At 42.8% G+C, this 15633-nt stretch overlaps 1 protein-coding gene across 1 annotated transcript in view; it reads left to right on the top strand.

Annotated features, from left to right (window-relative positions):
- The window catches only part of C11H12orf42 (chromosome 11 C12orf42 homolog), a 100376-nt gene extending 85466 nt beyond the window's left edge, over positions 1 to 14910 (top strand). The window contains 2 exon segments of the mRNA XM_049694937.1: positions 10660 to 11046; positions 14399 to 14910. Coding sequence (XP_049550894.1) covers positions 10660 to 11046; positions 14399 to 14910 — 899 coding nt within the window.
- Positions 14911 to 15633: the final 723 nt, after the last annotated feature.

The following is a 15633-nucleotide window of genomic DNA, read 5'->3' as shown; positions in this document are numbered from 1 at the left end:
TTAAAATATGATTTCTCTTTTCAGTGTGGAAAGTTACGCCTATTAGAAGGAGATGCCATTTGGTCTAACGATTGCATGTTATTAAATTAATATTTTAATTGGGTTGCCTGGTTATTTTCACCTACCGTGGCCTCGAGGTATATTCCTTAAACATGATCTCTAGCCATAATGTCTGCTCCTGCTTCAAAGAAGTGAAAGGATGTTTGTTAAACGAGGAGATCATCACTCAAGATCATTGCCTCGTTGGTGTCAGCTGTCAGGCTAATACATTTATTTGGACAACAGTAGGTTCTGAGAGAACTTATAAAGTTCCCTTTCTCGGTTGTGGAATATGATGGATGTACCATACCGGTGACCTTTACACAAGGCCACATGTTAATATTCAGTACCTCCCTTTTGTTGGCCTCAAACAATGGCTGTCATTAAGAAAGCTGCGTTTGCCAATATGCCCTCTGTTAGGATGCTGGACCACTCCTGATTGGTCACTAGGAAGTATCATGTGCCTTTGATGGAAATGACATGGAAGATGTATGGTTGAAGTGCTGTGCTTAGCACCACTGCTGTGCAGGGGAGAAAACCACTATGACCCAAATAGCCCTGAACTCAAACAATGTCGCACCAACCAAAGACAACATATTGGGAAGAAAAATGCTTGTAAACTGCATGTGTTAGAAGATGTATTGGCCAGACGGCCATAGGGCAATCTTTGAACTATTGAAATCTTTAGAAATATTGTTTGGTTCTGAAACAATACTTACAAACCTAATTAATCAAGCATAGATGGTTTATTTTCAGGCTTTCCACAGTGTGTTGCTTTAAGGCAAGAATAGGGTCCGTTGGGTTCTTTTTGCTGTTTCACAGAGGCATGCAAAAACTCAGCATGGGCATTCATGTTCATACAAGTTGAAACTCTAAATTTCGAAATAATATCTACACAGATCTCTGGTGATCCCTTCTACAAAGGCCGGGGTTGGGGGTAGCCTGGATTCCTTTCTCAGTTGTTTCCGATTCTGTGCGTGACTCTTTCTTCCACCCTTCTCCGAAATTGTATTCATCAGCATCATTTAAGATCATCATTCCTGTTGCATTCTCTAGCTTGAGGGGAAAACACTTTTGATTTTTTTCTTATAGAATAAATATAATGAAGTGTTGCTTTCCTGAACATGTGCACTTGAATGATGCGATTTAAAATGTTTTCCAGTCTTAGGATCCCATGTTAAAAGGGTGACTGAGAAACCACACATCCTCAAGGCAGAAAGGTGAGCAACTTGAAAACCGTTTCGTGTAAGAAGGCTAAGTAAGGGGCCATCTGGAGTGATACTACAGGCAGGTAGTGGAAGCCCTTTGTGTCTCAAGTAAGCTGTGGTTGAAATAAGCTCATCATTCAGATGAAAGAATTGTCCAAGTACTTGGGTGCATGCAAAACAGTGCCTGGCCAGAGTTTTAGCAAGACATGAAATATTGCACTGGGTCGTGGCAGTTGAATTGCGTGAGTACAATCCCCGAGGGTCAACTCCTGGTTGTTTATTTAGAGGCAGGTTATGGACTTTGTGGATTATCTAAGTGTTCCCCACTGTGTCATCCGGGGCTGTGCCACTATTTACCAGCTGGTTAGAATATGAAGGGCAGAAGAAAGGAAAGGGGTGGAAACTCAACCCATAATCACATAGCTTGTCAGATTAAAGATGTGGTGGGAGGAGGGATGTTAAGCTCATTATTTATTGGGAAAATGAAAAAATTAAAACCACAATGGAGTACTGTTTTATACCCACCAGAATGGCAAAAATTGAAAAACTCAGTCAAGTAATAGTAAGTGTTGGCAAGGATGTGGAATAACAGGAAGCCTTATACACTGCTGGTGGGAGTGTCAGTTGGTAAAAACACTCTGAAAAATAATGGATATTGTATAATATTGAAGACATGGATACCCTAGGACTTGGCTATTCCACTCCTAGAGAAAGTAGAGTACATGCAACAGAGGATGTGTACAAGAATGTTCATAGCACCTTGTTTGTAACATTAAAAAACAAAACGAAAATGGATTTCATGCACACTTCCATCAATAAGAGAATGGATGAATAATTTGTAGATATTCATGTAATGAAATTAGGTTGGTCTGTGGCTGTTGTTTCCTTTGAACAATGTGTATATGTCATCTATACTCTTATAAGCATCATATTAAGTTGTAACATGTGAAATTGCCTACATTTGACAGTTTTTGTCCTACAAAACAGCAATTTCACATGGTAACATAATGCTTCCAAAAATAAATAAGGTAATTAAATAAAAAATGTTTTGCACAATTAAAAAAAAAAACCTCAGAGACTCACAGGATTATTAGGGCTGGGGAATATTGTAGAGATCATTTAAATTCTTCCATAGATGAAGAAATCAAGGCCTTCAGACACTCATTCAATGAATCCACCAGAAACCAAATACAGTGGCTCTCAAATTATAGCTCCTGTTTAAAACAATTCACAGTCTAGTCAGGAAATTTAAAAACAAAAACATTTCAATACACATCCATGTCCCTGGGCTGGAGACTTTCTGTGATTCAAATGCAACTGAGTAAGGCGGATAGTGTCATGGGGAAGAGATGGTGTCATGGAAGGAGGGTGAAGTGCATCTGAATGCACTTGGGTTACCTTCTGGTGCCTGGTGAGACACCAACTCCTGTGTCCTTTTACTAGAGGAAGGGAGGTGGTTGAGTGATATTGGAAGAAGGAACATCCCTCCCCCAGAGGCAGGGAAGTCACCCTCATACTTAGCAGAGTACCTGAGCTGGGACAAGTTCCTGCCCCTCTTGTAGCACTTCATTCTCCCACATCCATGGCAGACATCAGTCATTTCCCCATGAACTGAGACAAGCCCTGGAACTCTTAAAAATTGATGTCCCAACGGGTACTGGTGTTCAAGAAGAAAGCTGTTTGCCATCCTTAGTAAGAGACACGACATTAGAGCTGGAATGACTGGTTATGGTGAACTGAGCAACATGGACTAATCCCTGAGGCAAGAGAAGTGGTTATCCCCAGGCAAGTCTGCAGAAAGGGAGGAGGGGGGTATGGGGTGCACATGGAGAACGGTAAGCTATAATGCTGAAGGGCAGTCCTCCTGAGTTCTTCTTCTTATTAAACTTACTAGACACTTACTAAAAAGCGTTCCCTGCTTGTTTCTCAGCCCCCCAGGTTCTTTCAGGATTTTCTTTCTGCGTTTGGTTTTCTGTAATTTTAATATGCTATGCCTATAAGTAGTAGGTCTTTTGTTTTTGTTTTGTTTGTTTTTGCATTTATCTGGCCGTATGTTCTCTGAGCTGCCTGAATTTGTGGTTTGGAAAGTTCTCAGCCATTGTTACTTCAAACATTTCTTCTGCCCATTTTCTCTTTCTTCTTCTACTGGTATTCCCATTATGATGCATACGTTATATCTTATGAAATTGTCCCAGAGTTCTTGTTTTGTTCTTTTTTCCCCCATTTCTTTCTCTCTTTGCATTTCAGTTGAGGAGTTTTTATCGACCTGTCTTCATGCTTTTGCTGATTCTTTCCTTGGCCATGTTCAGTTTACTGATGAGCCCGTCATGGACATTCTTCATTTCTGTTACAGCGTTTTATATTTCTAGCATTTTCTGATTGTGTTTTACTTTTAATAAAAATTGTATATATTCGAAGTGTACAACATGATGATTTGATACACGTGTACACAGTGAAATGATTACTACAGTCAAACTGATTAACCTGTTATCTCCTCATTTAGTTTTTAACCATTTTTTGTGTGATGAGAGAACCTGAAATCTACTCTCTAGCAAATTTCCAGTGTTCAGTACAGTATGATTTACTGCAGTCTTTATGCTGGAAATTAGATCTCTAGATTTATTCATCTTCCATAACTGCAACTTTGTACCCTTTGACTTAACACCTTCCCATTTCCCCCACCTCCCTGTCCTTGGTAACTCCTGTTCTACTCTCTGCTCCTAGGTATTCATTTTAGATTCCACATGTAAGTGAAATCGTGGAGCATTTCTTTTTGATTCTTAGAGTTTCCATCTCTCTGCTTGCCTTACTCAACTGTTCTTTCATGTTGTCTACTTTCTCCATTAACGCCCTTAGCATATTAATCACAGTATTTGAAATTCCTTCTCTGATAATTCTGATGTCTGTGCCATAGATGAGTTCTTATGCTTGCTTTGTCTCTTCAGATTGGGGTTTTTTTGTTTTCTTGCCTTTTGACATGCCTCATAACTTTCTGTTGAAAGCCAAGCATGATACATCAGGTAATAGGAACTGAAGTAAACAGATCTTTGCTGTGGGTTTTTGTGTCGACCTGACTCGGTCCTGGGATGTGTTTAATGTTTGTTGTAGCTGTAAGAACGAGAGGCTTCAGGTTTCTCCAGTGTTCTCACTTTTGTTCCCTTTCCAGACTTTGGGCTTCCCTGACTACTGTTCCTGAGAGAGAATCTGTATCTTGTAGCTCTGCCAGCTGGAATCCACTCTTATTATACCGGACACCTGTTGGTGTGCTGATAAGGTGTGGGGGAGGGGAAACATTCTATAATCTTATGATTAATCTCAGTCTTTTAGTGGGTCTGTGTCTCTGGCTGTGACCTTAACAAGTGTTTTTTAGCTTTTTTTTTTTTTTTTTTTTTTTTACTGCTCCTTAGGTGAGACGAGAAGGCTAAAGGAACTGGAGTGGGGAAAATGCCCTTCCCTCAGCTGGGATAAGGATATGCTTTTGTTGTGGAGGATGCTCTGGGCATATTTTACTAGGATTGTTTTTCCCATGCCTGTATCAGAGCTTTGAAGGGATCGTTTTCAGACTTTCACCTTGAGAAACTAGTGGAGTTCTTATAGACAAAATGTGCTAAAGTGCAGGGACCCCCTAAACCTGCTGTCCTCAGGAGTTTCTAACTCTCAAGCTAGTCTACACCCAGCCTCCAGCAATTCATCAAAATGATCATTTAAATGTTCCTACCAGTGTAGGAACCAGCGTATTGTTCCAGAGGCTTCTACTCCAGGTCAACAGATCTTGGTTTGACTCTTTGGATTCACCTGTCTCTCCAGATTTTGGGGTGGCCTTTTGCCCTGCAAACTCAGTTCTCTGATGGATCCAGGAAAAATTGTTGTTTTTCACTTTCTTAAACTGTTTCTTGTTGTAAGGATAGGACTGTCAGTTTCCAGGCTGTTTCCATGTTGGAGCTAAAACTGGAAGTCCATGACATGTATTTCTGCCAACACCTTCCCCCCCAAAAATGGGGATTATCATTATCTATCCATTTTACAGATGAAGAAAATCAAGCCCAGACAGTCCGTGTCTCAACCACTATACACAACTCCCAGGCACATCCAAGTTGCCGTCACTGTTCACTTAGCTGACTGCTAACTGCCTTCTAACTGGCTTCTGTTCTCATCCTCTTCTGCCCAGTTTTCCTTAGAGAACTTTTTCAAGGATAAGTGCTGCTGTCGTGACTCATCTATGGGAAAATTTTAGTAGCTTTCCATCATACATTGTGTAACTTCTAGACCTCACCTGTCCCTTCTTTTTTGCTCACTTGCATTTAGCCATTGGGTGTAGCAATCTTAGGAATATATCTCAGTCCTTGTGAGGCTGGAATGCTGTTCCCCCTCCTGCATGACTGACCTTTTCAACCTTCGGGTCAGTCCCAAATTAAATATTACCTTCCTAGGTCTCCACCCATGTTTCTCTGTCTCGCTCCCTTGCTTTTTCCTTGATATCACTCACTGCAATTTGTAATCACTTAGTTGTGACTTGTTTTTGTCATCTCCAGTTGATTGTAAGCTCTGTGAGGGCAGGGACCACATTTTGCCTTATTCTGTTGTATCCCCAGGGCCAAATACAAAGCAAGGCACATAGTAGGCATTTGATAAATATGTTTTTGAATGAAGGAATGAATAAAATGAGGCAAACTCTGGATGGGTGGAAAAGATATTATTTTCCACTTGAGTCCTTATTGCCAAAAGAGGCTATTCAGGAACTATAGAGGGAGAGAGAACAATAACAACAGCTAAGGCTAACTGAGTACTTCCTGTGTGTCGCATACTGCTCTAAACTCTTGTTTATTAACAACTCATTTAATCTGCACCTCAGCCCTGGGTGGTAGTGGCAATCATTATTGCCATTTTGTGAATGGGGAAATTGAGGCACAGAGCACTTAAGTAGCTTGACTTAGGTAACACTGCCAGGAAGAGGTGAACCAGAGTTGATCCAAGAAGTCTGGGCTCAGGGCTTGATGCTTTCCAGACCCCTCCCACAGACTCAGCCCCACTAGCTTAAAAACTCTCATTCCCCCACTAGGAGAAGTGGTGAAACTGAGGTGGCAGACCCCAACTCCACTACGTGGTCTAAGAGTCCTTTAAAAGTGTGTCATTGGGGTGTTCAGTATTCATTGAAGACCTATTTAAAGTTTAAGTTTGATTTTAGATATGCAGGAGATGATATTAATTAGCTTTAGCCTCTATTTATGCCTACAGTTAAGGGCAAGATGAGCTCTGGGGAATTAATTGTCTCTGGGTTTCATTTCTCCTTCTAGGACAGGTGCCTCTAGTTTTTTTGTAACACGAACATGCTGGAGTTAGAAGCCCAAGGGAGCAGAAGAGATAGGGCGGGGATCAAACACATAGAAGTTATACATTGAGGGAGAGCTGCCAGAAGCAGGTGTGATGGGGAGCACCGTCCTACTCCTTGGTAGCCCAGAGGGGCTGAATATGCAGGGGTTACCATATTTGTCTTTTTCTAATGAATAGAAGATGAATAAATCTGCATCTGTCATGATTTATCATGAGCTATTTTGCAGCTCAAGAGAAAGATAAATTGTTTTTGTGAAGTACATTCAGCTCTGAGGGTTATCTTATTGTGCCTTGAAATCTCCTGTCTGCCACAATATAATTTCAAAAGAAATTAGCAACAGATGGAAGACCTGTGCTGCAAAAGAGGCAGAGCTGTCTACACATTGAAAGAACCTGCAAAACTTGAATGTCAGGAAGAATTTCTTAAGATGAGAAACACCCGGGCTTCCCTGGTGGCGCAGTGGTTGAGCGTCCGCCTGCCGATGCAGGGGACGCGGGTTCGTGCCCCGGTCCGGGAAGATCCCACATGCCGCAGAGCGGCTGGGCCCGTGAGCCGTGGCCGCTGAGCCTGCGCGTCCGGAGCCTGTGCTCCGCAACGGGAGAGGCCACAACAGTGAGAGGCCCGCGTACCGCAAAAAAAAAAAAAAAAAAAAAGATGAGAAACACCCAAAGACAGGCAGTTGAGAAAAGTTGGCCTGTTGCATCGGTAAGTGAGCACTGGGAGAGGTTGTCTGGAGGCGGGGTTAGCATGTGGGCTTTCCTGGGAGCTGATGTCAGTCACTGGGCCTCAGGCAGAGTACGCAGTCTAAGGTGCCCTGTCTTCTGCACGATGGAAGTCATGCTGGTGGCACTGATGGCGGGCTAAGGCATGGCCAGGAGGGTGGTCAGCACCCACTATTTGCTAGCTGTTGTTGTGGACATTGGCATCCCTCCCTTCATCAAGCCCAGTTCATGGTAGTCACACGTTTCTTATGACGCCACTGGCATTGATTGGGCTATAGAAGAACCAGACTCCTTCAAAATCTAAGAGCTGAGTCCCAACCCCAGCTTCTCTGGTGCTTGACTCGTGGTGTGGACAGATGCTTACCCTCTGACCTCAGGCCCCTCCTGAGCGAATAAGCTGAAGGGTCGTGGTCTGGCTCAAGTGGGTTTACTGGTGTGAAAACAAATAAAATAAGGGGTAGACCAGTTGTCAAGTGGCTGGTATTGCTGGTATCGGAAATGAAGACTGTTCACAGAGAGATAATGCTTGGAGGAGAGAGACATACCTGAGGTCGTGGCTCTAGATTGTCCATGAGTGTTTGGACTACATACAATTTATAACAGTACCTGACATCTCTGATGAGTGAGTTAGACCAGTGTCTCCCTAATTACACATCGTAATACCCGAGGGGCTTACAAACTACAGAGACTGGGGCCCCGGGACCACGCGCCTGTATTTTTTCAAAGCCTGCCACACATTGGTGAAGGTGCGGCCAAGAATGGGAAGCACTGAAGCAGACTCAACAGCCCGGTAATGTAACGAAGAGCACTGGACTTTCAATCATGAGCAGTGGATTTGGGCTCAAGTTCTGCCACTGTCTTGGTGGGGAGATTTGAAAATTTGAAAAAAAAAAAAAAAGACTGAAAGCCATTGGAGATTGGAAACAGCCCTTGCATTTCTAACAACTGTCTCTGTTTGATGCCCAAACTACTGGTTGTTCTATTCAATTCAGGCAACCTGGCAGCTGTATCATAGAGGAAACCTGAAATCCATGCAGGGGTCTGTGAAACTGGGAGGCTCTTGGGTTGCTGTGCTGAATTCCATTTTGCCAAAAATCAGCTGGTCAGTTTAGCCTCAAGATGATGGGTTCTGTTGATCTGAGTAAGATTTTGTCATTGTTGCAGTACCTAGTATATGGTAGGAGCTTAATGAATATTGGTTGAATAAATAAACAAACATAGTCACCAGCTGTCTCAACATCATATAAGGTGACCTTGATAATTATTACCTATATAAAGTATTACCTTTCTTTCTATCTATCTAAATGTGCCTCTTATATGGCAATTACAAAGTTACCTATTTGCCTTTCTGATAAGCAATGAAATCTCTGATGCAGAGGTAGTGAGATTCAGGGCCCTAGAGGCATTTAAACAGAGATGGATGAAGAAGGTGGTGAGGGTCAGCCTCAGATGACCTTTAAGGTCTCTTTCAACCCATAATTGTGGAATGTGAAGGTGTGTAAGGTGGCTTCAGCCCTTCCGTCCTGTTCTTGATATCTGAACAACAGAATGAAGGCACGTCAGATGCCATTGGTTCTAAGGCTGTAGACTTTCCTTCGGGACCAAGAGTCCCAGAGCTACTGTTCTGAAAGATTCTAGGAGTTTCTCTGCATTTGGGAAAGACTGATACATTTGTCTACCATTTCAAATTCTGGGATTTACAATGAAAAGGGGCAGGCAGGTAAGATTAAAATGAAAAGCTCAGTCTTCCTAAAGTGCAGGAGGAAGATGAGACTTCTAGAACTCTGTAACCTGCTTATGCACAGAGCTTGCAAATACATCCCCGTGACTCCAAGCAGAATACTTAAGAAAATCATCTTCTGAGATGAAGATGGTATGAAAGGAGGTAAATGATAGTGTAACTTTTATAGGGCTGGCCATAGGCCAAAGATGCACACTGGTGGCCCATGGTGGTTCAGAGAACAGATGTGTTTTGGGGCATCCATACCGTATATTTTTTTTAAATCGAGTGAGTTACAAACATTTAAAAATTAGAAGTTTTTACATATATTGAAAAAACATATGTCTGCTTCTCCTGAAAATCCAGAAAAATCTGTCTTCATGGGGCCCACATCCCCTCAGGGCAATAAGAGAACTGAGTCGTGGCTGGCCCCTTCTGATGGCTGCTTCTACTTGACCTCTTCTCTCATTTCTGTTATCTGTGGGGCCCCTGGAGGCATTTCTTTTGATTTCCCCTTCTGCAGGCAAAGCTGAGATTTAGGAGTAGTGTGTCCTGTTACCTAACATGGCCGGCATCTTTGCCACTTGACTGAACCTTGACCGCAGGGAATACGAGTCTTGCTAAGAGTTGCTGCGTCCTGGCACGGTTTCTGCCACATAGTAGAACTCAGGAAATCCACTTCGTTCCTCCCCCCGTTCCATACCTCCCCACCTCCTGGTTTTTCTTCTTTTCTATCCCCCAAGTCTAAGCAATTTTTCTTTTAGTGAAAAGGGATACTGTTAATAATTATTCTGGGATAACATGTGTGAGTTTGAACCATTGTGGGTCTATTAGTTTCTGAGGACTCATAACAAAGAACCCCAAACTGGATGCTTAAAACAAAGTTATTATCTCACAGTTCTGGAGGCAGAAGTTGGAAATCCACGTATCAGCAGGATACCAAGTATCAGCAGGCTTGGCACCTTCTGGAGGTTCTGAGGGAGAGTTCATGCCTTTCTCTAAGCTTCTGGTGGGTGCTGCAGTCCGTGAGGTACCTTGGTTTGTGGATACATCACTCCACTCTCTGCCTCTGTCATCACATGGCATTCTTCCTGTGTGTCTGTGTCAGTTTTTTCTTCTTATAAGGACACTAGTCATATTGGACTAAGGCCTTACCCTAACAACCTCATCCTGACTTGACTGCAGTTACGAAGACCCTATTACCAAATGAGGTCACATTCACAGCTACAGAAGGTTAGGACTTCAACATATCTTCTTGGGGGACACAACTCAACCCATAAGCTTCAAACTAGCTTTCTGACCTGAAAAGATGGAGATAATAATTCTATTTGTTAGATGAGGTTCCTGTGAGGACTAAATGACCAACATGTCTGGGTCCTCACACGGTGCCTGCAATATAGCTTGAACTCAACAAAAGCATTTCCAGCCTTTTCCCTCCCCTTCCACATCTTTTCCCTCCTCTTCTTCTCCTACTTGGGCACCTGGGTCCTTGGTTTCTCTGTCATTTTGTTCGCTCAGGATAGAAACATGAAACAAACAAAAAAATCCATCCATTGCCTGATTTTATCCTTCCTGCCATTAATTTCGTAGGTGATATTTAAGTGCCTTCCTTCAAAATAATGTGTTTACCTTTTACAGTATTTCCAGAAAGGATTCAGACTCCAGTGGCATATAGAAGACTGCTCTGTGCTCTCCAGTACAGCATCCCCAGGCCTCCTGCTCTAAGTATAGCTTCTTTCGACAAAAAAAGCCACGGAGAAGCAAGTCCCTCTCCAACACCATCCAGTGAATGGGAAGAGACCCCATTGATCTTCACGGTCAGACAAGAAATGAATATGGGAGCCAGAGGATCACCCAGGCAGGCCTGGGGCAGTTCAGTTCTGGAATAGTGAATGACAAAAACACCTATTCAGGTCCACTCAGTAAATCCTATGCACCTGGAGGCCACAGGCACACATATCAACAGGCACGTGAGATTTCAGAACCAGCCCCCTTGTAATTCCAAGGGAGATTCTGTCCCATCTGGTGAGTATCACTTTGTGGTTCCTAACTCTTTCTTCCTCTTTTCAATTGGCCACATTTTGTTTTTAACTTCAATAGAAACAGCAAAATTATTTGACTCAACGGTAAGTCCTATTCTAGAACATTCTATAAGAACTGTAGTTGTCAGTCTTTAATGGAAGTCTACTTGTTGCTTTGTATTGTATTGGAGGAGAGCACAGGTGTGAGCTGATGATAAGAGTTTAATGATTCAGGTATTGCACCTGATAATAATGACAAGTATTATCATCAGCATCCCAACCCCCATATATGATGCTCTCAGATACTGTGCTGAGCACTTTATTTTATGAAATCCTCATATAACCCTCTTAGGCAGATAATGTTATTATCCCCATTTTACAAATAAGGAAGGTGTGAATTCATAGCACAGAATAATGTGTATAAAAATGAAGTATCTCAAAACTGTGTAACAGGAGGAATGGTTTAAAGGTAAGAAGATGGACCAGAAGGAATGAGCTTTGACATCAGGGAAACCCGAGCCCAGAACCAGAAATACTTGGGCTCAAATTTCTGCTTTCTACTGTTTCATTGAGTTCTGTCGCCATGATCAAGTCCCATAAATGTTCTCTGAGCCCAGTACTTTCTGTAAACTGACAATTACTACCTTGAAGAGATGTTGTTGATATAAAGTTCCCTGAACACAGCAGGGCCGACTAAATGGTGGTTGTGATGGTGGTGTTTATGGTGCTGATATTCTGACCGCAGGAGAGGAAATGTCAGGAGACAATGCATACCTCCAAATATTCTAGGAAGTGTCATGTAGAAGGAGAAGGATTAGACTGATTTTATGCAGCTTTTGTTGTTTTTTTTTTTTAGGTAACTTTTTGGGTAGATTTTGTTGCACATATTTATACAGTTTGTTGGAATCGACCAATAGAAGAAAGAGAAATTTTGACACAGTCCAAAGGAGAACCTTCTTTGAACTAGAGGATAATGTCCTGCCTGGGCTGTAAATGGTAAAGTTGAGGCTGGGAGACTTTCTACCAAAGATGCTGAGTCAGAGATTCTCCTTCTCTGGGAGGATGGGCTTGATGATGGCACGTTGAGGATGCTGGCAGGTTAACACATTTTGAGTCTTAATGTATAAGGCAATGTGCTAAAATCTGAACATACATCTTCAACTATGGTCCATACGGCTACCTTCTGAGACAAGAACTGTTATCTTCCCATGGTTTAGATGACGATTTGGTGGCCCACAGAGATTCTGTAATTTTAGGGACAGAGCCAGGATTCGAGCCTCCATTCTGACTCCAGGTCAGAGCATTCCTCTGTTAAGATTCCAGATATGACAATAATAGCTCATAGGTACTGAGCACTTATTATGCACGAGATGCTTTACATTTTATGATGTTCTTCCCTCAGATACTTGCTTAGTTTGCTTTTACGCTTCCTTCAGGTCTTTACTGAAATGTCACCTACGTGGGTGGGCTTTCCTAACCTTTCTCACTTTATTTTCCTCCTTAAGATTTATTACCCGCTGACACTTATACATTTCTTTGTTTGCTTATCTGTCAGCCTGCTTTCTCTTCCACTCCCTCTCTTCCCAACTCGAATGCATGCTCCATAAGTGCAGGGATATTGCAGCTTTATTCCTTTCTGTATTCCCAGTGTCTAGAATACTGCCAGACACATAACAGGCACTCAAATATTAATGAATGAAGAAAACGAATGGACAGATTTAATCCCACTAGCAACCCTGTGAAGTAGGTAATACAATCCTCATGTTTCAGGTAAGGACAAAGAGACTTAGGCCAGGTGATATGCTGGGATATAAATCTATGATGGTCTGCCCCCAAAGCCTGTATATTCCCTCACACCAAACTGTTCCTCTAAGACAGTTTGTTACAAAATGCATCATTATTGAATTACGTTCAGGGAAGGAATTCCTATTCTTTGTCCCAAGACAGAGGACAGCATATTCTGTCTAGGTTGTATTCTGTTTCTCTAAATTCCAGAGTGACATCTATGATCTTAGGTGGAATCGTCTTGCAATGAATGGGTCATATGCCAGGGCTGTAAATCCAAATCACCAAATAGTTATTAAGCATCTAGTTTTCACAAAGCAATGTGTGTGGCTCTCTGAAAGCTTTTACTTACCTGGCCATATTGAAATGCCATTCTACCTTTATTTCCAGGAAATAATTCTCACGTTGGAGAAATCAGGCTCACTAAAAATTTTTCACAGTTTGACTTGGTTATGTTAAGTGTGTAGTGGGAGCTGCCCAGTACATACCAAACATAGAACAGTGTGTGATGAACTAAATTGAAATACTTAGTGTTATACCATTTGACACCCACTGTTAGGAAGGCAGTGTGCATTTGAAAACTTCTACATATTTTTTGAGTTTGCCAATGATCCCTTGGGTGGCTCCAAATATTTCAGACATCTGCATGCTATTCAAAGCCCTTTAAAAGTTTACAGAAAGTGATTTAAATCATCTAAGTTATCTTAATACACTACTGAAGAATTACACTTTAATTTTGCGTAGGTCAGTGGGCAGGATTTCTTACCTAAAAACGATTTTTTTTGGGGGGGGCCACAGGGCGCGGGGCATGCAGGATCTTAATTCCTTGACCAGGGATCAAACCCGTGCCCCCTGCAGTGGAAGCGCAGAGTCTTAACCACTGGATTGCCCACTGATTGTTTTCATTTTCACCTAGTTTGACATTTCTAATAAAACTCATGAAATAGTTGCCTCCTGGAGTTTTAAATTGTCAGCAGCGTGTCTAAATGCGCCGTGGATCTGTTTGTTTTTCCAGATCTGAATAATTTCCATTCACAAATTTTCCCCAGATTTCCAATTTGAGGATTTATTTTAGTCACCCATTCTTCTGTTTCCCTCTCTTTAGAAGTTTTGAACTGTTTGTCTTGAAATTAAGTTTTATGAGGATTGGGCTTCCCTGGTGGCGCAGTGGTTGAGAGCCCGCCTGCCGTTGCAGGAGACACAGGTTCGTGCCCCGGTCCGGGAAGATCCCACATGCCGCGGAGCGGCTGGGCCCGTGAGCCATGGCCGCTGAGCCTGCACGTCCGGAGCCTGTGCTCTGCAACGGGAGAGGCCACAATGATGAGAGGCCAGCGTACCGCAAAAAAAAAAACCAAAAAAACGTTTTATGAGGATTCTGTAAAAGTTATTTTGGGGGGAAGAGGTGCTTTCAAACAATAGGAAAAGAATCGATAGCATTTTATTTTCTTAAAGAAATATGGGAAGCACATGAGGATAATGTCAAGGGATTTAAAATTTTTTCTCAGCACGTTACAAACATCGATTTCTCAAACATCCAGTTATCAGGAGATTTTTTTTTTTTTTTTTTTAAGTCCCAGCGGGGCAGGTAAATTCCACACACTTGAGCACCACCCTGGCTTTTCTTTGCCTTCCAGGTCTTACTCTGAGGCCATACACTGCCGTCGGCCTCAACGGGAGAAGCCAGACCCCCTTTGCCTCGTCCAGGGTCTCCTGGAGTTTGTCAGAGCTTGAGCTGGAAGAGAGGATGACACCCCCAGTAGGCGCACCGGCAAACCCAGATTCTCAAAGCTGGCTCCTGGGCGCACCCGGGAATTCAGTGGGAAGGGGCACAGTTGCCATGGCACCAGAGATGCTCCCCAGGCATCTTCATCCTCCCGGGAAAAGGGGGCCCGGGGCAGACGCCTCTCTCCCCGGCAGTCTGGCAGGAGCGCCCCTTCCTGTGCTTGCCCGTGCTCCCACCCATCTCCCCTCCAAGAGGTTAATCAAGGTTTGCTCCTCTCCGCCCTCCCGCCTACCCCCGCGTTTCCATACGGTTTGTTCACAGGCCCCTCCTAGGCCGGGGGTGAATGCTCACTTACACTGACCACTGCGAGGGAATTGTTCCGTGAGCGCTGCCCGTCTTCCAATCAATGCCTGCCCTGAACAACAGAAAGGGCCTCAGATGTACTAGTTTCCACAGAACCATTGTTAGGCTTCACAGAAGCAGTTTTGAACCTAATAAATAATGTCAAAAGTCTCTATCGCAGCCAAAAATGTTCCTTTTGAAGGATTTCTAATAGTATTTTTGTTCTGCGGTGTCTCCCAGTGTCACAAAGAATTTGTGCCTCACAATGGGGATGGGGTACATCGCGTGCCACTTCGCAATGTGCCGCCGTCAGGGATGGCCAGGACCCCGCTTTGTTTTGCTCTCGCAGGTAAACGGTTTCACCTGCCAACTTGGGCTTTAGTTTAAGGATGTTTTCTAAGGGCCTTCTGAGTCTCTAAACAGAGGTTTTGAAAACATAATTGAATGTCTGTAATTTAATAGTTAACATGAAATTTGATTACTCCAAGGTGCCTAGGGGAATTTTCTACAGGCTATATTAAGGTTTTTATGTCAGAAACCTGAAGCTGGATCCTCTCTGGAGGCTCTGAAACACATGGAACTAAGTTTAATGCAAAAGAGATGCTTAGGGAATGTTTTATCAAACTGGTGGTTTTAGGCAGTATTTTTGATTTTGGCTAACGTCAGTTAAACATGGCAGCTTTTCGCTGTGAGGCGATGCAGAGACTGATTTATCAAATGATTTTATGGGTTTAGTTATTT

This window comes from Orcinus orca, chromosome 11 (assembly GCF_937001465.1).
Source record: "Orcinus orca chromosome 11, mOrcOrc1.1, whole genome shotgun sequence".
In the NCBI taxonomy this organism is placed as follows: domain Eukaryota; kingdom Metazoa; phylum Chordata; class Mammalia; order Artiodactyla; family Delphinidae; genus Orcinus; species Orcinus orca.
The sequence above is the reverse complement of the archived record's forward strand: the minus strand, read 5'-3'. Positions and strand labels throughout refer to the sequence as shown.